The sequence below is a fragment of the Lissotriton vulgaris genome, chromosome 2_1 (assembly GCF_964263255.1).
Source record: "Lissotriton vulgaris chromosome 2_1, aLisVul1.2, whole genome shotgun sequence".
NCBI lineage: Eukaryota > Metazoa > Chordata > Amphibia > Caudata > Salamandridae > Lissotriton > Lissotriton vulgaris.
Window position 1 is genome coordinate 2,066,334,380 of NC_141687.1, and position 24,796 is coordinate 2,066,359,175.

The 24,796-nt window shown below is 48.5% G+C and overlaps 1 protein-coding gene across 1 annotated transcript; it reads left to right on the forward strand.

Moving 5' to 3' along the window:
• The first annotated feature begins 19,994 nt into the window (after positions 1–19,994).
• Positions 19,995–24,407, forward strand: LOC147733731 (E3 ubiquitin-protein ligase RNF26-like). The gene has a single exon (XM_086958292.1). The coding sequence runs from the start codon at positions 20,527–20,529 to the stop codon at positions 21,976–21,978; it is 1,452 nt and encodes a 483-aa protein (XP_086814418.1). The 5' UTR covers positions 19,995–20,526; the 3' UTR covers positions 21,979–24,407.
• The last annotated feature ends 389 nt before the right edge of the window (positions 24,408–24,796 follow it).

Here is a 24,796-nt window from a genome sequence, read left to right on the forward strand (position 1 = left end):
CTCACTCCCCGGAACCGGTGACAGGAACTGTAGCCATCAAGTGTGTCCACGGAGACACGAAATGCTATCCAACCGCCAAAGTATATGTACAACACCCCAGTAATAGTGGTAGCTCTTTGACTGTTGGACTGGTTCCAAATCTTCCTGAAGAAGCGATATTAGGAAGTGATTATAGTGGTCTGCCTCACCTGTTACAGGATACCACGGACTCCCTAAAGAAGTGGTGGGCTGAAGCACCTTTTTCAGGAGTCTCCCCTGCTATCGAACAGTCAGGAAAACCTTTGAAGTCCAAAACCCAAAAGAAAAAAGAGAGAAGGGAATATTCCTTGGCTTGTCCTGCACAGCCGGAAACCCACCCCTGGGAGACCGACAGAGAATTCCGGGCCGCTCAACAGGAAGATCCGGTTCTCCAAGATGCATGGGGTCGGGCTCTTCCCAACGAGGATCCATTACAAGTAGGTCCTTATTTTTTCATAAAGAATGGACTGCTGTATAGAAAAGGGGGTCCTCAGAAAAATGCCCAGTTAATCATTCCAGGACTATTTAAAGAGAAGGTACTCTTTTTGGCCCATAGTCATTTACTGGGAGGGCACTTCAGTGACGAGAAAACGGGGGAAGCTATTCTAGAGAAGTTTTATTGGCCTGGAGTGTATGCCGAAATTAAAAGATACTGTAGGGAATGCCCGGTATGCCAAAAGACTAGTCGGTATCGACCCCCAAGAGTTCCCCTCCAACCCTTACCATTGATTGATGTTCCTTTCTCTAGAGTGGGAATGGATCTTATAGGTCCCCTGTTGCCATCCAAAAGTGGGTGCAGATACGCTCTAGTGTTAGTGGACTACGCCACTCGCTTTCCCGAAGCAGTTCCCCTCAGACAACCCACAACACAGAATATAGCCAAAGCCCTTATTGCCATTTTTTCTAGAGTAGGTTTTCCCTGAGAGATTTTAACCGACCAGGGCACCCCCTTTGTTTCCTCGCTAATGCGCCAGGTCTGTTCTACCTTGGGAATCAAGCAGATAAGAACTTCGGCTTACCATCCCCAAACCGACGGTTTAGTCGAGCGTTATAATGCCACCTTAAAAACCACTCTAAAAAAACTGTTGGGCTTAGAGAGTAAACGATGGGAGGAAATGCTGCCCCTTGCTCTTTTCGCTATTCGCTGTAAAGTACAAAGTAGTACAGGCTACTCCCCATATGAGCTCTTGTATGGCAGGGCGCCCGAACGCTATTGGACATGGCTCGTGAAGCTTGGGAAGCCGAGCCGGATCGGACCCGCCCTCTTCCAGAGTACATTGAAAATTTAAAGACTCATTTGGGTGAGGTCCGTGAAATTGTCAAACAGAATCTTGTAGCTGCACAGTCCACTCAGAAAACCCAGTACGATAAGGGAACCAAACCCAGAACGTTTGTCCCAGGAGACCAGGTACTCCTACTAATTCCCTCTTCGGACCATAAGCTATTAGGTCAGTGGCAGGGTCCGTTTACGATACTGAGACAAGTGACCCCAGTCACTTACGAGGTGGAAACAGATGCCACTAGGGGAATCAATCAAATCTATCACATCAACCTCCTCAAGAAATGGGAGGGACCGCGCCCTGTTTTATCGGGTCACGAACCCTTCCTGTTTGAAGGTTGTTTCGACACTGGTTTGGTGGAACGCCAAAAACGGGAACTTTGTCATTCACTTGTACCCCTACAATCAGTCTTTTCAACCCTGCCGGGGCATACCACTGTGGTGGAACACGCCATCCACACTGAGCCAGGGAAAACGGTCCGGCAACGACCGTACCGTATCCCAGAAGCCCGTAGGGCTGTAATCAAAGAAGAAACTAATCAAATGCTTAAAATGAATATCATTGAACCATCGAGTAGTAGCTGGAATTCGCCCATTGTTTTGGTCCATAAACCCGATGGTTCTACACGATTTTGCATTGATTTCCAGGAGGTGAATAAGATCTCCGCCTTTGATTCCTATCCTCTTCCCCGTGTGGACGAGATGGTTGAGCGTATAGGCAAAGCAAGGTACATTAGCACTCTTGACCTCTGCAAAGGCTATTGGCAGATCCCACTGAAAGCTGAGGACAAACACAAGACCGCCTTCTCCACCCCTGAAGGCTTGTTTCAGTTCAAAGTAATGCCCTTCGGCTTACACGGTGCCCCGGCGACCTTTCAAAGGGCCATGAATCAAGTCCTACGTCCTCATGCTTCGTATGCGGGCGCCTATCTTGATGACATCGTCATTTATAGTGACACTTGGGAGCAACACCTTTCTCACTTATATTCAGTGGTCTCCTCTTTGGGCAAGTACGGGTTTACCATTAACCCAGCCAAAACCACATTAGCAGCACAGAGTGTTAAATATCTTGGCTATTTGTTGGGTGAAGGACATATTCGGCCCCAAGAGAGCAAAGTCAAAACAATACAGGCTATACCATTTCCAAAAACACGAAAAGATCTCCGTGCCTTCTTGGGTATGTTGGGCTATTACAGGAGGTTTATCCCCAACTTTTCCCAAGTAGCAGCTCCCCTCACAGATCTCCTCAAAAAGACTGCAAAAACAGAAGAAATCCTCCAACAACCGTCTCCTGTACTTCAGCAAGCCTTCAATGTTCTAAAGAATGCCTTGACTTCTGAGCCTGTATTGATGAGCCCCGATTATAGTCAGCCTTTTATTTTGCAAACTGATGCATCGGACCAAGGTTTAGGGGCTGTTCTGTCCCAAAAGGATTCGGAAGGTGCAGAGAAACCCATTCTGTATCTTAGCAGAAAGCTATTTCCCAGGGAAATCAACTACTCCGTTGTCGAAAAGGAAGCACTCGCTATCAAGTGGGCCGTGGAAAGCCTTCGCTACTACCTTGATGGTAGAGAATTCATTTTGTATACTGATCACGCTCCCCTTGAATGGATGGCTCGCAATAGAGGACACAATGACCGAGTGCTTCGTTGGTTTCTTTCCCTCCAGCCTTTTCGTTTCCGAACACTGCACCGGAAAGGCCTGGAACAGGGCAACGCAGACTATTTGTCCCGATATCCGCCACCTACCAGCCCTACAAGAAACACTCCTAGGGGAAGGGAATGTGAAGGGTTGGTCCCTACATCCGGGGCACAACGGAGCGCTATGGACTCTTACCCCTCCGGAACTACTCCTCTCTCTGTCTTCCCACAGGCTCCACCGATACCTCCGAATCGGGACAGATTGGAAACGTCCCTCCATGACCCCGGAAGTTGGGTCACTAGCGAAGGACCGGAAGTGAACCCGCCTAATCCCGGAAGTCCTTCAACCGGATACAGGCAAGAGAGTAGAAAAGCCGACGACCCAAACGACTCGGGGTTCCCAACAGCGAGCTCGTGGCAGGAGTTAGCAGACCCCGGAGAACCAGCAGCGGAAGGACCGAAGGACCGGAACGAGGAAGCAGACGAGGAAGACGTTTGGTGTGAGGACTGGTGGCGTCCTCAGGAGGTGGCTGGAGAGCGGCCGTAACTCACAGGAGAGTTACGGCGGGGCATGTGAGTAACTCGTTACCATTTTCCCCTATTTCCACTGGTAGAGGTGTACATAGTGTAAATAGCGCCCTGAACCACTTTTACTGTATAAACGTGCACCGACCCTGAATAGTACTTCGCACTATTTCCCGTCTCGTTCACGCCTGCGCTCACCCCTACCCTTTCACCTCTTCCCGCAACCCCAACCCCGTCACGTCCTATCCCATCCCTTCCATTCACGACCCAGGTGCTGGTGATAGAACTGAGAGAAGTTTTGTTACCTCTGAACTAACCGCCCTGTTTTCGTTCTCTTTTTCCTCCGAGGGACTCACCACTTCTACACAACGGAAAGACGACCACAGCCCAGCCGCAACCATCCCCACGGAACCCTCCCGGATCCCGGATACCTCATCTCTACGACCCTCCTGGACCCTTTCATTCCACGACCTATGTTTCATTTATGTGAACAATAAAGTTTTCGCTAATCATAGCGCACTTCATACGGCCTCCACGCCTGTTATTCCGGCCCGCCCTAAATCCCGCTCCACACCCACCCACTGGATACCACCAAAGTATAAAGGGCCTGCCCGCGGGACGCCCTGAGGCGCACTCTGCCCACACTGACGCCCACACCTGGGTACTCGGGGACCCAGCAAGCCTCATAGGATGGTAAGGGGGGAAGGGAGGGGGACCTAGGGAGGGGAACTGGTAGAGGGGGGGAGGAGCAATATGTGGGAGGGATCAGGGGGAAATAAGAGAGGGCCGGGGAGGGGAAAGCGGGGGGAAAAAACTCCATCACATCAGGCTATAGAAGAAATTAAAGACGCGAGGTTAACAAAAACTGATTTGGGAAGAGTGAAAATATAAAAGAAATGCCTATGCGGATAGTTTCGTTGAATGTCTGCGGACTAAATGATGGAAAAAAACGAAGAGCAATGAAGGAATATTTAAGAACATTGCACGCTGAGCTGATCTGTCTACAAGAAACACACATAGAGACCTCTCAAAAGGGGCTCTTAGAACAGCTGGGATACCAATTAGTATCATATACGACACAAGGAACAAGAACAAGAGGGGTAGCGATCTTAGCAAGGCATGGATGTGTGGTTGTAAATAGTCAAAAATCAGATCGCTATGGTAGATGGGTCTTGGTGGAGTGCCAGATACAGAGCTTTCATTTCACACTATGCTCATTGTATGCTCCCACTGTAGACGACCCGGAAGCTATGGACTCTGTTAACCTAGAAATAACCAACTGGCCTCTGCCATTAATAGTCTGTGGAGACTTAAATGTGAATGGATTGAATGGCCTGTGGAAGAATGATCCTGGGAAATTCTCCGGTCGGAAGAAGAGAAGTCACAGAGCATTGATTCAATTGATGTGTGACAATGGCTTAGTAGATATATGGGAACTGCAAAATAATTTAGGGACCGGTAGTACATATTACTCTGCCCCTCATAGGGTCTTAGCAAGGCTAGACTATTTTCTGGTATCACCAGCAGTAGCATCCACCGCAAAGATTAGCATACTACCCCGGGTAATGTCCGACCATAACCCGCTTATCTTAGATATAACAACCGCTGCCCAACAAAAGAAGATGACAAATTGGACTTTTGAGAGAGCTTTGTTACAGGACTCAGAATACACTGCCCTAATGAAAGAATGGATAAGAATTTTTTTGGCACTAAACAAAGGTTCTGCTCCCCCTGCAGTAGTATGGGACACCCTAAAAGCAGGTATAAGGGGGGAGACAATCAGATACTCGATTAGGCGGAATAAGGCAGAGAGGGAGGAAGTAGAAACGAGAATAAGGACAGTTGCTAGACTAGAACATGAACTCAGTAGCGCAATTAGGGCGAATCAGGATATTGTTAGAATAACATACGAGCTTGCTATGGCTAAGGCAGCGGTTGGGGAACTATTTGCGTCTAAAGCAGCAGGGAAATATTTGGCCTGGAGGAAAGATCAATATGAGTATAGTGAGCAGATAGGTCGCACGCTAGCTGTTCGAACAAGGCAGGCTGCTACAAAGGGGGATATATCTGAGATCAGGTCTGAGAATGGAAGTGTCGCAACAACACCCGAGAGTATATGTGCTAGCTTTCGAGACTACTATCAGAAGCTATATGAAGCTGACTATATGGCATCTAGCGAGGATATAGATAATTATCTTGGGAGTGTCAGATTAGAGAAACTAACGACCGAGGACAGAGGGATATTGGAGACGGCATTTAATAAAGTAGAAATACAGAGGGCAATTCATGACTTACCATCTGGCAAAGCAGTAGGCCCGGACTCTATACCCTTGGAGTTTTACAAAACATTTTTGCCCGAGATAGAAGAAGAACTACATGAGTTGGCTGTAAATATAAAAGAGGGTGCGATACCTCCGGAGTCATGGGGAGAGGCAACTATGATTGTCTTTCTGAAAAAAGATAAACCTGCAACCAATCCTGGGTCGTATAGGCCGATAAGCCTAATGAACAGCGATGTGAAAATTTACTCAAAGATGTTGGCAAATAGGCTAGGTGCAGTAATTGGCAAGATTGTTTCCCCATGGCAGCACGGATTTATCCCTGGGAGAGGAACAGCGGAACATGTCAGAAGAGTGCTCACGTTATTTGATGGTACGGCATCCTGACGAGACCCTATGGCACTGAACCTTTTAGATGCTGAGAAGGCTTTTGATAGGGTCTCGTGGGGATTCCTCTGGGCTGCGTTGGAGAAGCTGAATCTGGGGGAGGGCTATGTGGGAGCTCTGAAAGCCTTATACCACAATCCAAGAATAAGAGTTAGAACCATGGGAGAGCTGAGTGGTACAATAGTTATTGGACGAGGAACTAGGCAAGGGTGCCCCTGCTCCCCGCTACTCTTCGCTCTATACATAGATACATTCATTAGGAGAATAGAGCAGAACAGAAACATCTTGCCCATAGCATTGAACAGGTATGAAACTAAAATACTAGGATATGCGGATGACTTGGCCATAACATCAAGCGAACCAATGCCAGCCCTAACAGAAATAGAACAGGAAGCGGCTACATTTGGAAGACTGTCTGGGTACAAATTAAATGTAAATAAGACCCAAGTAGTAATAAATCAGAATATATCTTTGGTCGATCCAAGAGTGGTAGAGACAGCAGTATATCTGGGGGTTCGCATAACCCCAGACCTTTCGAAAGTGGTATCGAAGAATTTAAGCCCCATTATAGATAAGGCCAAAATTGATTTTGACAAACTGAATAACCTACATCAATCAATCAATCAATCAATCAGTGACACTTATAAAGCGCGCTACATACCCGTGGGGTCTCAAGGCGCTGGGGGGGGGGGGAGCCGCTACTGCTCGAACAGCCAGGTCTTCAGCTTCTTCCTGAAGGAGAGGTGGTCTTGGGTCAGGCGCAGGTCGGTCGGGAGGGAGTTCCAGGTCTTGGCGGCCAGGTGGGAGAAGGACCTTCCTCCTGTAGTCGCTCTTCGGATGCGGGGGACGGCGGCGAGGGCGTGGTTGGCTGATCGGAGGTGGCGTTTGGGAGCGTAGAAGTTGACTCGGCTGTTGAGGTAGCTCGGGCCTTGGTCGTGTAGGGCTTTGTGTGCGTGGGTGAGGAGGCGGAAGGTGATTCTTTTGTTGACGGGGAGCCAGTGAAGGTCTCGCAGATGTCCGGAGATGTGGCTGGTTCGTGGGATGTCGAGGATGAGTCTGGCTGAGGCGTTCTGGATCCGCTGGAGTCTCTTCTGGAGCTTGGCGGTGGTCCCGGCGTAGAGGGCGTTGCCGTAGTCCAGTCGGCTGGTGACGAGGGCCTGGGTGGGTGACAATTGGTCGCTGCAATGTTATCAAAATGGTGTTTATGCCAAAAGTGCTTTATTTATTTAGGACCATACCATTAATTTTTAACAATAGCTGGTTCAGGGAGCTAGAAAAGGTAACAAACAGATTTATTTGGGCCAAGGGAAAAACACGTCGCAGCCAAAAATTTCTGTCACTCCCAAGAGAGAGAGGTGGGCTGGCGCTACCAGACTTTAAGGCATATTATTGGGCAACGGTCTTGCAATATACCAGAGGCATGCTGGGGGGGAGTGTTATAGACAGATGGAGAGGCAGAGATGGGATCCCAGACGTATATGAACTCGTAGTGAAAAACTCTAGTCAATGGTTACTCACTTATGAGGAGAGGAGCTATCACAAAAAAGTAAGGTTTAAGACCTTGGTGGCCGCAAGATCAGTCTGGTCTGGGATAAGGAGAAAATTAAAACTAGGGAGAATGAATTATTATACCCCTCTGTATGGGAACCCATCACTGCCGGGGGTATTTCATGACTCAGTTATGAGGGGATGGGATGCATTAGGGGTTAAAACTATCGGGGACCTTATAGGGGCAACCGGTCTGATCTCGTTTGAGCAAGTACAACGCTTATATAACTTAGGACGCAGAGAATTTTTTTAAGTATTTACAAGTGAGGTCAGTTCTGGTAAAGAAACAGGGAGGAGATATGAATTTTCAGAGGATCGAACTGCTGGAATGTGTAAGGGAAGAAGGGGGATCCTCCATCTCGCAATTATACGAGGAAATCTGTAAATATAAAAAGGATGATTGTGATAGAATGTATGTGAAGTGGAGAGTCAAACTAGGTCTAACAGGAAATGAGGCAGAGAAGTCATTAAAACTGTCAAATTCGGTCTTAAGAGTGGCAAATTTACAATCTCAGCAATATAAGACTATGTTTGAACTTTATTACACCCCTCATAAAATAGCGCAGTGGGGGGGAAATAACGGGGGCATCTGTCCGAGATGCCAATCCACACAAGCAGATACAATCCATATGTTTGCATCATGCCCCTCTCTGGATATATATAAAAAATCTTTGGAACAATTTTTCTCCGACTCTCTGGGGATACATTTAACTCTGACAGATGAAGTCATGATTTTGGGTGTAGTGAGGGCGGGTGTAGACGTTCTTCACCATGAGTTTCTGTACTTAGCTATGACTCTCAGCAGACTATGTATAGCAACACTCTGGAAAGACCCAAACCCCCCAACATTACAACAATGGATCTCTCGTGTACTGGCCATATATATATTAGAAATGGCCCTATATGAAAAAAGAGGTAGGGAAAAAAAAGAGGCTGGACGGAGGATATGGGCCCCAATAATTGAATGGAAAAGGAGGCTGGGAGAGACTTAAGATGGAATAGGTGGAAAGTCAGACGCAATTAAGAATATGTGATATTTCTTAATGATGGTCTTCTATTGTGTCTAAAGCTCTTTGTGTATTTGGGAAAAAAATGCTTTATTAGTTTTAAATTTGGCGGGGGCGTGGCTAAGCACGCAACGTGAATGGACGCCTCGGGGTAGAGCTCTGCTCCGAGCTCCCCTTCCCGGCGTAATTATCCGGTGAAACACATCTGAAACCGGCCGAAAACCGACGGCGCAGCAGTGGGACTCCATCCTCCACCTCCCTGCCGACTTTGAGGGCGATCGGCGCACATACGCCGCACCGAGGGCTACAACTCGCCGGAGCCGCCCAAGCTGCGTCCAGATCCGGCTGGGGGACTACCCCAGGCCGAGGCTTCGCCACGTGTCTTAGGCCTCACTCCGCGGCCTACCTGCGACCCTTTTGCATGCAGCTGGCGCACTAGCGGTCTACCTGAGACAAGACCGGGCGTGGGAACCCTGCCGGGGGCGACCCAGGGACAGGCCCCCACGGCTTCCACCGGCCAGTTGAGAACACGCCGGGGCCCACTGCAGAACAACAACCAGGCCAAGCACAGATCGCACGAAGCGGGCCCAAGACTTCCCCCATTGTCTGACCGCGGCGAGGCGATTTCCACCAGGCCTCTGAGCTGCAGTGGCGGGCTGCGACGGATGACTACTGGGCCCAGGACTCGAACCGGAGCAGGGGCAGGCGGCCCCAACTCAAAGGGTAAAATGGACAAGACGGGGAAGGGCCCCGACCCAGACCAGACGGCGGCAAAACTGGACACCATGTTGGCGGCCATGGAGAGACTTGAGGAGTCCATTCGGCTGACCCGCACGTCCCTAGCCACGAAGATAGACAGGGTGGCCATAGACCTGACTCACTTGCGGGCGGATCATAAGAAACTGTCGGAGCGGACCACAACCCTGGAAGGCGATCTACAAACACTCAAGCCTCAGGCGGATCAGTCCCATAAACAGATACAGGACCTGCTCAGCAGGGTGTAATTTCTCGAGGACAGGGCGGAAGATGCGGAAGGCAGGGCACGGCGGAACAACGTGCGCCTAGTGGGGGTCCCGAAGAAATGGGAAGGGCGCACCCCTGAAGTACACATGGAACAGTGGCTGAGAGACCTGCTGCCGGAGGGATCGTTGTCCCCACACTTTGTGATTGAACGGGCACACAGGTTCCCCACCAAACCGTTGGCGACGGGGTCCAATCCCAGACCCATGCTGATCCGTCTCCTGAACTACCGGGACAGGGACACGATCCTGAGAAAAACTCGCAAACTCAATGAGATTCGCATTGATAATGCGACCGTGATGTTCTTCCCGGACTACACAATACAGGTGCAACGTCATCGCCATTCATTTTTCGACGTGAAAAAGCGCCTGAGACAGCTGGGGCTACAGTATTGCCTGCTGTTACCGGCGAAGCTACGGGTGGTGGCGGGAGAGCGCACTCACTTCTTCACTGAGCCCGCAGACGTGGAGGCCTGGTTAGACAGTGGGGTGGACACAGTCCCCAAGACCCGCACAGGTACCGCGCCCCGCCGCCAACCCGGTGGCAACAGAAGACGGCGCAGGCCTCGCCAGCAGCCGCGGCAGAACGCCACGGGCACACCGCAAGCTTCCCCTCCGGAAGACGCCTCGAGGAAGGAGAAGCAAGACGCCCTCCGCCTTGTCATGGAACTCAATGGATCCCCTGTGCGTAGCGAGACTGCGAGTGGCAGCGTGCAAGACCTCCAAAGCGACGATGAAGCCATCTACGGAATGTCGGACTCACAGACAGCGGGGAATCGCCCAGATGTCACCCCGCAAACTTCGGACTACATTGGCCAGCACCGGCCACGCTGCAGCAGGCCTCTGTGTGTAACACTGATGGAGGCCCTTGCCAGCTGAAGTGCCTCGCACCGGCCAGGGGACCCAGTGACTGCACATAGTGAAGCCCGGGAACGACTCCACTGGTCGGAGAAGACGACGGACACGTAAAGTATGCCGATTGCTTTGTACTGTAGTGGGGTCCCCTGCCTAGTCAGGCGGTACGGTCTGGCATATCACCCCCGGGACAGAGGCGGTCCCACTCACGAAAGTACTATAGACTCTTTGCTGAGAGATACTGTGCATATAACAATTCCACCCCCCTAAAGAAGGTTCAGAACTTTGTTGCTCTCCTAGAGAGTATGGACGGGAGCACGTTTTGCATCCGACCCCTTGGCATTTTGATTGTTAGAGTTGTTCCATGGCTGCATGTTTCGTTGGCCGAGTTTCCCCCTCTTCTCCCATTTGTATTACAGTGGTCAACTATTGTTTGCTTCAACGGGTCGGCGGGTGGAGACAGCCGGGTGGAGGAAGTGGCGGGCATGGGGGTGGTCGGAGGGACCTGGGGAGGGGTGCTTGTTTGTCACTGCAATGTCTGCGGTTAGATTGTGCAAGTGGAACGTGAGAGGTATTCACACACCAGGGCGCCGCTTTCAAATTCACTCCTACTTGAAGCGCCATCGCGTCCAAATAGCCCTCCTCCAGGAGACACACCTGAGTGGCGCGGAGGTACTCACGCTGAGACGTAGGTGGCGTGGGCAGCTGTACGCCACGGGCTTCTCCTCCTACGCCAGGGGTACACTGCTATGGGTGCGACCGGGCCTACCCTGGACTTCGCTGGGGACACATATAGACACTGAAGGGCGGTTTGTCGCAGTCCATGGCACACTTGACGGCAACTCGCTAGTACTGGTCTCAGTGTACGCGCCCAACATTGGGTTGGCGGATTTCCTGGCGAAACTATCAGACACTCTGGTCCCCTGGCATGGCGTCCCCTGGGTTCTGGGAGGAGACTACAATGGCACCTTGGACACTGCCCTGGACCGTTCACACCCTCCAACCCCCAACTCAACCGCCCACCACACTGCGAGCTCGCTCCGGACATGGGCCACCCAGTGGGATATGCACGATGCATGGCGCACCCGCAACCCACACACTCGACACTACTCGTTCTACTCGAGCGCCCACGCACTACACGTTAGACTGGACAGGTTCATGGTGTCTAGCGAACTCCTACCACACGTGGCCGACGTTTGTTACATGGGCCGCACACACTCTGATCATAATCCCCATGTCATGGACATGCTCTGGGAGCAGCTGCGGCCTCTGATTTCGACGTGGAGATTACAAGCCGATGTCCTACTAGACGGCCAGTTCAGGGACTCAATAGCTGCCCAGACAGCGCAATATTTCGAGGATAACGCTGGCACTGCGACATCACCCCAGGTAGAATGGGATGCGTTCAAGGTGGTCCTCAGGGGTTACTGCCTGGGCACGCAAGCCCGCTCCCGGCGCCAACTGGAATTTGAACTCACATGCCTAGAGTCCACCCTACACCGCCTAGAACAATCTGCGAACACTGATGACGACACGGCCTTGCTGGAAGCGCGAGCACAGCACGACAAACTGCTCGACCGACTGAAGCACATTAACTATGCGGCCCACTCAGCGCGCACACATCATAGGGGGGACAAGCCCGGCAAACTATTGACTTGGCTCATACAACCCGAGGAACGCTCGCCCCCAGTGACCGCAATTCGACTGACCGATGGCCAAGTAGCACACACACAGGCGCTGATACACGGTGCGTTTGTGATGCACTACAACAACCTATATCAATCTCGCCTACTGGTCACGCGGGAGGCCATTGATACCTACCTTGAAGACGTGACATTGCCTACCATAACTGATGATCAGCGCGATGACCTAGGTGCCCCTTTGACGGCCGACGAGATACGAGAGGCCATCTTCGCACTTTCCAACGGCAAAGCCCCTGGCCCGGATGGGCTACCAGCGGAATATTATACGGCCTACTCTGATTTCCTCATCCCGGAACTCATCCGGGTGTACTCGGCGGCGCTCGAGGACTCAACGCTGCCTCGGTCCATGAACGAGGCGACACTGGTGTCTCTTCCGAAACCCGACCGTGATGGCATGCTCCTAGGGTCGTACAGGCCGCTGGCGCTACTCAACACGGACTATAAGATATTAGCGTCGACATTGGCCAGGCGACTGGCGGCTTCTGTGCCAGCACTGGTACACGCTGACCAGAATGGCTTTGTGCCCACCAGGTGTACCTCCCAAAACATACGGAGGCTATTCCGTGTCCAGACCTACGCCGTTCCGGCGTGGCCACAGTCAGGCTGCCTGGTACTTGACCTAGAGAAGGCGTTCGACTCGGTCGAATGGCCCTACTTACTGGCAGTCCTGCGCAAATTTGACCTAGGCGACGACTTCATCGAACTGGTTGGGTTGTTATACAAACAACCAGAGGTGCGTGTCCGCACAGGTAAGCTGATGTCTGATACCATCAAGATTAGGCGCGGCACCAGACAGGGCTGCCCATTATCTCCCCTGTTGTTCTCGCTGGTGATAGAACCTTTGGCTGCGATATTACGAGATAGGGGTGCGCGCTGGGGTATCCCCCTGGCGGATGGCCTGCACATAGTTTCACTGTACGCCGATGATTTGCTCCTATATGTCAGGGACCTCGCATGCATACCACAGGACCTGACGGAAATCTTCCAGTCCTTTGGCGAGCTGTCAGGCCTTAAGGTTAACTGGGCGAAGTCGGGAGTGTACGCATTCGACCGAGGAGTCCCCGACACTGAGGTAGTGATCCAAGGGGAACGGCTACCATGGCACCCTACCATGTTTCGGTATCTAGGCATCTATATCTATCGGACGGCCCAGGACATACTAGATGGTAACCTCACACGTGCGGTCACATCCATTAGGTCCCAGATTTCCTTCTGGAAGACGCTCCCGCTCAATGTGCCAAGCAGGGTGACGCTTACGAAGATGATCGTACTACCCAGGCTCCTGTATTACTTTGCCAATATTCCAACATACGTCCAAACTCGCACATTCCGGGAGCTGGAATCCATGCTCAGGGACTTGATATGGAATACCGGGAGACCTAGAGTGGCCTTAAGGAAACTCTACGCCCCTGTAGCAGATGGGGGTCTCGCGGTCCCAAACCTAGAACTTTACTACCTGGCGGCGCAGTTGCAGTGGGTGACGGCCTGGCTAGCGGGCAAGCACCTATTTGACACGGCCACGGCCGATGATATGTTGACACGCGCCCAGATCCACTCCCTCTTTCACCCCTTGGCGCCGGCCAGGAGGGTGACACAGCTGCACGTGACGGTCGCGGTCAAATGCTACAACAGGAGCCTGAAGCTCACTAAACATGTAAAGCCATACGCCCCAGCCCTGCCACTCCTAGGCACACCCACTGCCTCCACTGTCATCTCAGATGCAGCGCTAGAACACTGGTCACACACAGGAATAGACACCATGGCGGATCTGTACGCCGACGGCGCACTGCTTCCTTTCGCAACACTGGCGGAAGACACTGGCCTACCGGCGGGGCAATTTCTGCTGCATGCCTCCATAGTACTGACTTACTCGCGTAAGTGGGGATCAATAGTGGAAGAACCACCCACTCACCAATTAATACAACATCTACATGTTATAGGGAACGGCACGCATGTGGTGCATTGGTTGACATACGCATTGCTATCGCACACACACCACAACCTACAACCATTGAAGGATAAGTGGGTGACAGACAGGGGCAGGGACTGGACGGAGAAGGAGTGGGAAATGGCGCTAGCGGGCCCGAGGAACATCCCATGTAATGCACGATTCAAACTCATTCAATTCTACACCCTACACCACGCGTACCTATCCCCGGACAAAATCAACTCATAATTCCCAGGGGCCGCGGCTAGCTACCCACGATGCACGCTGGTAGGCGCAGACATCCTACACATGCTATGGAACTGTCCACATCTCCAGGCTTACTGGCAAGCACTAATACAAGTACTGGAAAACTGCACTGATCAGAATATACCGCACACATGGGAGGCATGCATACTGGGGGTTTATAAGAGAACCAAACATAACAAAGTCCCCTCACGTTTCTGGGACCTGGGCCTCATAACAGCTAAACGCCTGATTACGAAACACTGGAAGTGGTTTACCCCCCCTCAAGTGACGCACTGGCGAGCCTCCCTGGATAACTGGGCGAAAGCCGAGAGCACTACTTTACACAATGAGGAAACTGCAGGCCTGCGGAAATTTCCGATCGCAGACCTATGGGACGCGATGCTGGGCTCCCTACACAAAGACACTCAGGCGGACCCTGCTGCGTCGCCGACCACGCACCGCGCCATTACCACACATGGCGGCAGCCCACCCACCCAGCCTCCGGGCAACTCAGCGGCATCCACTGACGAGGACACGCCACAACTGACACGGAACAAACCTGCATAAGCCCACACTTCCACCCGACCCCTCACGATACAGGCCCCCTCCGGACCCTCCCCCCCCGTTGCTAGGCGAAACCTCATTAACAGAGCTCTGAGACACCCGAGCCCGAGAAGCACGCTTGCGGGTGCCGACCTGCGACCACACACCCGCTACGAGTGAAGTTGGCGACCACACACACACCCAGACCCCCGACCCCTAGAATTATTTTCTATTTTCTTTTTCTTCCCCCTCTCTTTTTTTCTTTTCCACGTTTTTGCACTCCTGTTTCGCACTGTTCACTTGTTAACTTTGGATATTTCTTTATTGTGCAAAAACGCTGCTGTACTGAGCTGATGGGAACGGCCATTCCACGCAATTGTTGAACTGCATGTAACATCATCCATTTGCGAAATGTGATGCACTTGCTACTATGACAGACATCCTCGGGATGTGATCGAAACCATGATGTACTAAAGTCATTGTATTTTATCCTGTGATTTCAATAAAGGATATATTTAAAAAAAAAATGTGTTTTAAATTTGGCGATAATGCTTTCTGAATTGCAAGAATATATATATATATATTTTTTTTTTTTTTTTGTTGTTTCTGTTTCTCTGGCAATGTATTATGAATATGTAATTCTGATGTTGATGGAAAAAAAAATTAAAAAAAAAAAAAAAGAAACCACACACCCTAGAGTGACAGTGACTCTGTTACTGAGATCACAGGACCCTTGAGCAGGGCAGCTATAGGGCGGTGTGATCGGTGTGACCGGTGCAATCGCATCGGGCACTGACTTCGGGTGGGGGCGTCATGTTTGCAAGTATATTTTGTTTCTAAAAGCACTTGCTTCCTCCTTCCTGGCCTCTACCAATTTTCAGCAACAAAAATGTCATGATAACTCCGGTGATCAATGTTCTTCCTAGAGAGAGATGGAGCTTTGTCAAGTGGAAGTTTTAACTGGTGGAAAGGTAGTGCAGAGGGTTAATGTGCCTGCTGCAAAGAACATGTAACATGCAGATCACAAAGTGCACTTAATGAAATTAGGTCAGTGGGTTACTGCTTTTGTCAGTGAGATCACTTTGTTACTTGCAGATCATAAATCAATACCCTAACATAGAACAGTGAGCTATTAACTGTCATCTGAGAGCTGCATGCAAACTGCAAGGTATAAAATTAGAGCGTTATGGTTTTTCCCCAGTCTGATTATCCCAATGTTGCAAAAAGGGTTTATTTGGATAGAAATCAATTCTGGTTATTAAAGAGAACCCTTAACCACACTATCACGTTCTAAATTCAAAGTTTGTGTTTCTCCAGACCAGTCAGTATTAAACTATACTGCCTACTCGCATGATTGTCATGTGACTCCTACACCTTGTAGTCCTTTGTCTTATGTAACATTTCCTATACAGTGATTTGCACACCTATGACTGTTTGTCTCTGTGTAATGTGTGTGATGTAAAGTGCTCTGACACCCTGCACTGGTATCAGTGGTGCTGTAAATCAAGGGTGGTAGTGAGGGAATCTGTGGCAGAGGGAGTCATTGGAGGGCACCAACAAACATTGTTGCACAGGGCACCTGCACTACAACCAGCCTTGCCCTTGAGTCCAGTCCGCCTCACCGATCAGTACCATCATTTGCCTTGTTTCAGCAGTAGTATCTGCAACTCACCAGGGGTCGGCAATGCAGGATTTGCACGCATACCAAACTAGGTGCCAGATGTACGACCATTCAGTTTAGCGAATCTCCAATTTCCGCAGAATTGAGATTAGCAATTTGCGACCCGCTTAACTGAATGTACAACAGTGTCTCAGACATTGATTGCGATGCCCAATTGGGTCGCAAATTGTATGCCTCATCACTATTCATGAGGCAAGCACAATTTTGCGACTCCATTAACCCCTTTTGCAACTGGAAAAATATTTCTAAGTCTGGCCTAAGTTCACAAACTTCACGGTCTCTCAGCTTCATGCGCAAACACTTTTTACATGTGCTGCCTGCTTTGGGGCACTGGAATTATGCAGCAATAGAGAACAAAATTATGCCACAGTGTTGACTAAATTATGAAGCAAAAAAAGGCTGCAGCATAATGTGGTATATTTTTTGATAATTTATTATTTTTACATTTTTACACATGCTAACAGCCTGCAAAGATGTTGCCTTATTACCAGTGTAACATACAAATGCAGCAGTGAAAAATGCATCAGTAAACCTTTGCAAAGGGCTGTCCTCTTCGCAGAAACACAAGTCAAATTTTTGGTAACTTTTGATCCGTTTGAGCTACAAACAATTTATTAGTTAAAAACGTCAAATTATGCAGCAGATTACGCATATGTAGCAAATATTGCAGAGCCTTAATTATGTAGAAAACATTTGCAAACTAGGATATTTTTCCATTCATGTTTGAACTGCTTTGGTGGGAAATGGGAGAAGTGCTGATGACAGAAACAGCATGGCTCGAAGACAGATGGCTTGTGCTTCCACTTTTAAGTGTATTTGGGACAATCCGTGATTGGAAAAGTATTTCACTTTGTGGGTGTATTTTGATGTCAATAACGCATATTAAACCTTAAATAAACGTGTATCCACTGGCTGATTTAAAAAACGTAATAAGCTGTAACTAGGTAGTCAAATAAATACTAAATATTAGAATGATTTGCTCTTTCTGCCACACCTCTGACTCCGTCCACTGATCCAATCCTCAAGTTAGTCCCACCCTCTTATTGTCCACCCAGTTCCCCTACTCCCCCCTCCCCCTCCCCCCCCCCCCCCCACACACACACACACAGACCACTGTACTGGACATATGTGCAGCAGCAATCTGGTCCAGTCTTCAACATTTGTGAAGGCTACGATGACTAGGCGTCCCGGTTTTTTGCCAGCTGTCGAGCAAATTTCAAGAAATTAAGCTTTTATCCCTGTTTTTAGAGCTGGTCAGCTGAAAACGGTGGGAAGTATCTTTTTATGTTATGCAAAGCAGAAATAGTTAACAGATGTTATAGGAAAGCAGTTTAATTAAGAGGCATGCTACTGCCTAAAAATTGCATTTGTTGACATTCTTACTGCCTCTTCTGTAATTCTCTGCTGAGGAGCACTGTCATTATGTGTGCTGGATTGAAGTAAAATTGTAGTCAAGTGGAGAGGTGTGGTGCAGTGGCCAGGGCAGCTGACTCCAGAGCACAGGGCTCACGGTTTGATCCCCTGGCTCTGGCGCAGCTCAGCTCAGCACCATGTGACTCTGGGCAATAGCTCACTTAATGTCCACAACAGTGCCTTGAAACACATAAGGGTGAGTAGTTTGTGCTTTACAAATATGGATTCAGAGTCCTTCTTCTATTTTTGGGAAAGATCCCGGTTTTGGCTTTAAAATTCTGGTCACCCTAGTGAAGGCCCAAGGCAATAAATGATTAATTTTGAACTAAGGTACTGACTGGTAACCGATGATCGTTCTGCGCATATTACTCTGAATCTGCACTATCTCCCTCCCACTCTATTATCCTTCACTGGATGGAAGTTTTGAACTTACAGGAACATATGAGGGTCTGGTTCCTTTTTCGTACTAACGAGGGCACTTCCAATTAAAGAACATTGACTAAAGCTTGATTGGCAAAAGATGGATTATATGAGTCCTCAGCCTCCTATGCAACAATAAGTAATCGCGCTAGGAGTGCTTTAGCAGAGTAAAGCGTCCAGACAATGCTTGAACTCGAACCAGTCCTGGCACTACTCCCCTCTGTCCCACCTAAATTGAAGAGCCCCGCCCACACGCAGAGGCCGTCTCAGTCTGTTTCGGACACGAACCTCCTCCCACACAACCCATCCCCCACTCAGTGAGTAGCAACTCTGCTGCACAATAACAACAGTTGATGGACAGAATGACTGGGGTGAATGTAAGACATTGTTCTGCATTCTGTCCATCAACTGTGTTTTTTGCAATGTTCCTCCCGAGTGGGCTGGGTATGCTCAGACGTGAGTCCCAGGCTCTCCACATCACTGGAGTCAAGCTATCCAGGCTGAAGAAGGCTGATAGCCAGAAACCGGTCCGTGGATGCTTGATTCCGGTCTAGGAAAGACATGGCTTGGTAGTTCGGGCTGGACTGTTCTCATGAGGCACAGGGTCAAGGCTGATTTGCATATAGCCAGTGTCTGACCTAGGGTGGTGTGGAGTGCAAAAAAACGATGGATTTAGGCCCAGATCTTTGTACTGGGGTGAATGTAAGACATTGTTCTGCATTCTGTCCATCAACTGTGTTTTTTGCAAAATAACATCCAGTACACCACAAACAGTAGATACGTTAGTAGTTGGCGGGGAGCATCCTCCGCCTATACGGTGTGATTATTAAACCCTTTATTGCTGTGGCCAGTCTAGACCACAACATCCGCCACCCGACCTCATTGGTTGAAGAGCTTACCAGCCCTTCTTTCTTCTTTTCAGAGTTTTATATAGCGCGAACATCGAGACATCAGGTATCAGAGCGCTTTACTTGAGCACTCAGTTTCGTAACAGATTGACAAATTAATTTTTGTTAGGTACGGGGGAAAAAGTGCTTGGCCCAGAATCACAGGGTGTTGAGCGTCGTTGCCGAGACTCAACCCCGCTTCCCCAGTATCGAGGTCGATCGTTCTAGCTGTAAAAATACATCATTTCCCCTTCGCCGATCTACCTCTATCAGTGGACTAGGGCTGCCAACTAAAGACAAACAGCGAGCAGGTTATAGGACTATCACTCATTCTCACTACCCGGTTGGGGTGGGGGTCAGACCTGCTCGAAATTGCCACTACCACACGAACAACGCACACTTTCAGCGACTACCCCGTGTTTACTTCACGCACCACAGAAGACATGGGCCGACTCTATAGCCAATTAGCACTTCGCATTTTCTGCAGCGCATTGGGATTGGCTCACAGGCAGAAATGTCCCAATCCTAAGTCACTTTACACATTACAAACCCGTACCGCCCCGAGACAACTCCCATAATATGTCCAGTCACTGGATTGGCTGTTGTATGCCCCGGAAGTACTGAATTCATCGACAAATGTGATCTTTTAAATGCTCAATAACGGACACTGTGCGTATGCTGAAATCACGGACAGGTTAAATAAATAGCGTACACAGGTGGCAGATCTACTTAACCAAAAAGAGACGCGGGCGTTAAAACTGAACCCAGAACACCAACGGTGAGTTATAGGGTTTGAAACTGGGCAAGCGACGTAGACTCGAGAGAACCTCCGCCAGACCCCCAAAGACTACAATTTCGACATTTCGGCCGCTAGGTTAGAACTGGTACAGTAACACCAGATCTGAACCCAATACTAAGTCCGGGCGAATGGAATTGTGTCAGCGATATGTAAAGGACACCTATGAAGCAGTGCTCGAGACTACATTTTGTTCACAACTCTGACACCTGTAGGCAACTTCATATCGTCTCTTACCCATGGTATGCACGCGTTGATCATCGAATATGAAAAAGAGAAGACTGAGTGATGTGATCCGTTCCGTTCTGAGAGATGTAGCCCTCGTGTGCAGGGGAGCATTGTAGGAACCAGACATGGAGTTGGTGTTCCTGGTCATACAGGGCATAGGGCTGGTTGTGGACATTCTGACATTTGTGTTGGACGTGAACTTCTGGTTGGTTTCCACCTTACTCAGAGTCATCTTTTGGTCCATCTCGTTTGTATTGAACGTACCCAATGCTTTCGTCACTGGCTTGTTGCAGTGCTGGAATTCTGCCACCTGCTACGCTTTGTATGTGACGGAGATGTTCTGCTGCTCCATCGTCGGTTCTATTCATATTGTGGCCAACATGGTTCGGAGCTTTGTCGCCAGTCTAGAAAGTCTCAAAGTGATTGGGCATCTTTCCTCTCACCTTGTCCTCCGAAGTAAAGAAGTTGTGCACAAGGGCGTCATGAATCTAATTCTATCTGGACAATCTGTCCTCAGACAGACGTGTGACGTGTGCACCATCATTATGAGCCTTGTTGCATATTTTATAAACAGCCTTGTCAATATGTGCCTGATCGGAACTCAAAATCTGTTCTCCATTTCTTTGGCTTTGTGGGAGGCCATCATGGGCCCTTTCCTGAGATTCACGGAACTTCTTGCAGCATTTCTGTCGCACATTTCAAGCAGTGCCATTGCAATGGCCATCCTTTTTTGGACCCCATGCCAGCTGGCATTTGAATTCCTAATATCCACAATCAAAATCTTCATAAATATATTTTTGTTGAATCTTTATGGTCTAATACTACTGCTTTTGATTATCACAGTAAGTGTCCTTGTGGTGAATCCAGCATTGTCCTGGCGCATCATAGATTTAGTATCCAGGTACTTCACCACCGTGCCATCTCTGCAGCGGGTCTGGAGGAATGTTCAGCGCCTGCATCAAATGGTTCTCTTAAGCTTTCAAGTGATAATCCGCTCAGATATCTGGCACAGGATAGCAGCAACAGCTCTCCGAATGGGCAACTGGAATGCTGCAGCAAATGCAGGCCATCAAACTGCACGTGGTACAGTCAACCCAGAAAGGCAAACTGGTCCGGCTGTCAATCTGGGAATTTCTGCTGTTAACCAGGTGGCCCCAGCAGCTCAAAACAGACACCAGACCCCGATTGCAGCGAATCCAGGCCAGCAGGTGGGTCCAAGAGGCCGGGACAATCTGCAACCATCTTCGATTGGAGATGCAACTGCTCCCGTCTCTCAAAATATCCAGGAACCTGGAGAGAGACCTGGAACATCCCAAGAAAAGTCTCCAACAAATTGCCCCAGTGTCAAAGAGAACCTGGACCCTGCACATAACCCATGGAAGCTATTGAAAGAACAAGAAGAACGGAAGATGTGTGTCATCTGTCAGGACCACACTAAGACAGTTCTGCTGCTTCCATGCCGACATCTCTGCCTGTGCTGTGACTGCACCAAAATCCTATTGCAGCAACCAATCTACCAGCGAAACTGCCCTTTGTGCCGGCAAATGATTCTACAAACATTAAACGTGTATCTATAGAGCCTTCTCTTTAGAACTTATTGTGGATTATTGCACACCGGCCTCAAAGGCCACCATATGAGCCAGGGAGTACAAGTGAGCTGTGGGCTTTTGACATAGGCTTGTACTAGTCACTGCACCTAACAATGATGTAAAGACAGCGGTGAAGGAATGTTAAGTTTCTGGAAGGCATTTTCTACTCATGCCATCCAATGCAGGGAAAATTATTCTTCGCGCCATAACATGTATGTTGTTAACTGTGATGCAGAAACTGCTTTGCTTTAATTATGCATTTTACATTCCCAGAGTGGGATACCCGCTCCAGCAAGGAATTCAGCAACACCGTTTTTTATTTAAATGACTCTTGTGCCCTGATCAGCTTTTCCAAATATTGTTAATGATTTTACGTGTGTTTTCGGAAATGTTTGATGTTCTATTACAGTGAGTAGCCATACAAGAAAGGAGAGTGAGTCTCAAGTTGATAGTAGCTGCACCAAATTATTGCCAACGAATGCGTTCATTCTTTTTCTTCTCTCCAATATTTTTTTATTTTTTAATCAAGGATTTTTTTTCGTTGTAGTAGTTGGAATGTTACCACTTACACCATTTCCCCCTTAGTTCTGCCCTACTCTCTCAGGTTTATTACGTGCACTGTCCACGTTCCCCAGCCGAAGAGCTGTATGGAAGGATTGGTGAGCCGAAAGTAGAAGTCTTCATGAAGTTCCACGTGTGAACAGAGGGGTGCCTACTCAGCCTCGTGCTCTTGGCAGCCCTTTCATTTTAAACATCGTGTTGCCACACCTTAGTGCTCACTCCAACAGTGGGGACTTTCTCAAGTAAAGTAGGCATTATGCTTGTGAAAATGAGCAAAATGTTTTATTGTAGTTTTTTGTGGCTCAATGTATAATACGTCAATTTGTTTAATGTTTTTTGATTTTGCCAGTGGGTAACAGTGTTGACAATGTTTTGTAAAAGAATTATAGATTGGATAAAGCACGACACATGCTTTCAGTGTTTAACACCTCTTGAATTTCCACTGCAGGTTAGCACGAGGACACTAGCATTTTAACATGTTTTTCTATGCAATCCCAGCACATTCCATTATTGTGCGTATTTGTTACAGAAGACTTTCGGGGAAGTTATGTGAGGGTGGCCTTTGTGTTCATGTTGGGAGGGATGTTAGTATGATTTGAGTTTCAAAGACATGCACTTTAAAAGAAAGTTGTTTTTCAATTGTGCTCATTGTTCCCCGTGCCACTTTAATGATAGTTAGAATCTTCCTGGCAGGCTTGCTAAACTAAACCAATTTTAGCTGCAGATTGCAGCTTCTGCTATGGGCCACAACCATGGCTTGGGTTCTGGTTACAAGTGGTCGCCATGCTCAAGATTGCCTCTTTCTTTGTGGTAGTAGCATGCGCAGCAGTGCCCAAAATTGGTCTGTAAGAACCGCAGCAGTTTTAAGTATTTTCAGGATGTCTTAATGAGATAATGTGTCATATAACGGGTATGAATGGGAATCGTTTTTATAAGCAGCATCAGCCCTAGTGAACTAACGATTGACACCTCCTAGTTTAAGGATAGTTATTTATGTTGTAAGGGGCAGAGTGGAATGTAGGCACTTGGTTGTGGCTCTCTTCCTGACAAGGGTGACTCTAGGACAATGAGTATGCAGAGAGAGAGGGGGATCCTAGGATACCAAATCTCAAAGTGCTAATGTGAGAACAACTCGGAGCCCAATTGCTAATAATACATAGCTGCTTTCTTCAAGGAAATAGTAGTTGCAAAATGTAATGCACAACAGTTGCCTCCACTTCATAAACCATTCTGCCATAAATTACGACATTTCTCATTAACCTCTCGACCTTTACGACTAAATGCCGATGTTCACTATAATAGTTTACCTCTAATTTATTTAGGGTAGAGGAATAGTCTTCACTTTTTTTTGGGTGATTAGCTAATCCAAATGAAGTCAGGTATTAAAGTGCAACATGGAATTGCTGCCCCATGATGTGTATGCCTTCCTTTTAGTTGGTTGCTCTCATTCAGGCTTAATTTGAGTTTTCTTTATATGTACATGTCAGTCAATTTGTTCTCGATGTTTTCTTGTAGCAACATTAGTGCTTTCCAAGTTATCTGTGTATATATAAGGATGGATTTGGATTTGGCCCTGGGACCTTTTCTAAAAACAGCCAGCCCCTTGCACATTTTGCTACGAAGTGTGAGTTGCACAGTTTGCCAATGTCCAGCTTTGTCTTTTCTTGCCTAGCATGTTTAAGATTAAGATGCATTTGACTGTTCTCTGGCACAACACAGATTACTTGTGGGACATCACTGATTGGGTCAGCTTATTGGTGGATCCTTGTTTCCTGTCTTGTCCATTTATTTCACATATTAGTTCTGGAACCTAAATGCCTTGCAAAAGAAAAGATTAAACAAAAGTGTCCCCTGCACTTGTTGCTGCTTAATTAACTCCAAGGTTCAACGTGTTTACATAGACATCACACACTGTGTTCCTTCCTATAAAGCAGAGCTAAAAGGACATTCATGTGCAAATGGAGGCTGAATTTATGACTTTGTCCTGTTCCCGATTACACTGTGGGAGATAGGTGACTATACCCGATTTCACTGTGTATGGTGAAGATCTGTTTTTAATTACAGTTGCCAAAGCCACGGGACTAGCCCTTGTTACACCATAAGAGTTGTGAAATCTGTCTCGGATTACACTGCGAGGTTAGGGAATCTAGTGCTTATTACTTTGGGGAAGGTGATAGTTGTGTCCCTAGTTATGCTGTGCAAGGTGAAGGGCCTGTCCCTGATTACACTGTAGTGAAGGTCTATT

What these genes read in the sequence shown, in the direction of transcription:
- LOC147733731 (XM_086958292.1), top strand. Translation starts at nt 20,527, where the DNA reads ATGGAGTTGGTGTTCCTGGTCATACAGGGCATAGGGCTGGTTGTGGAC.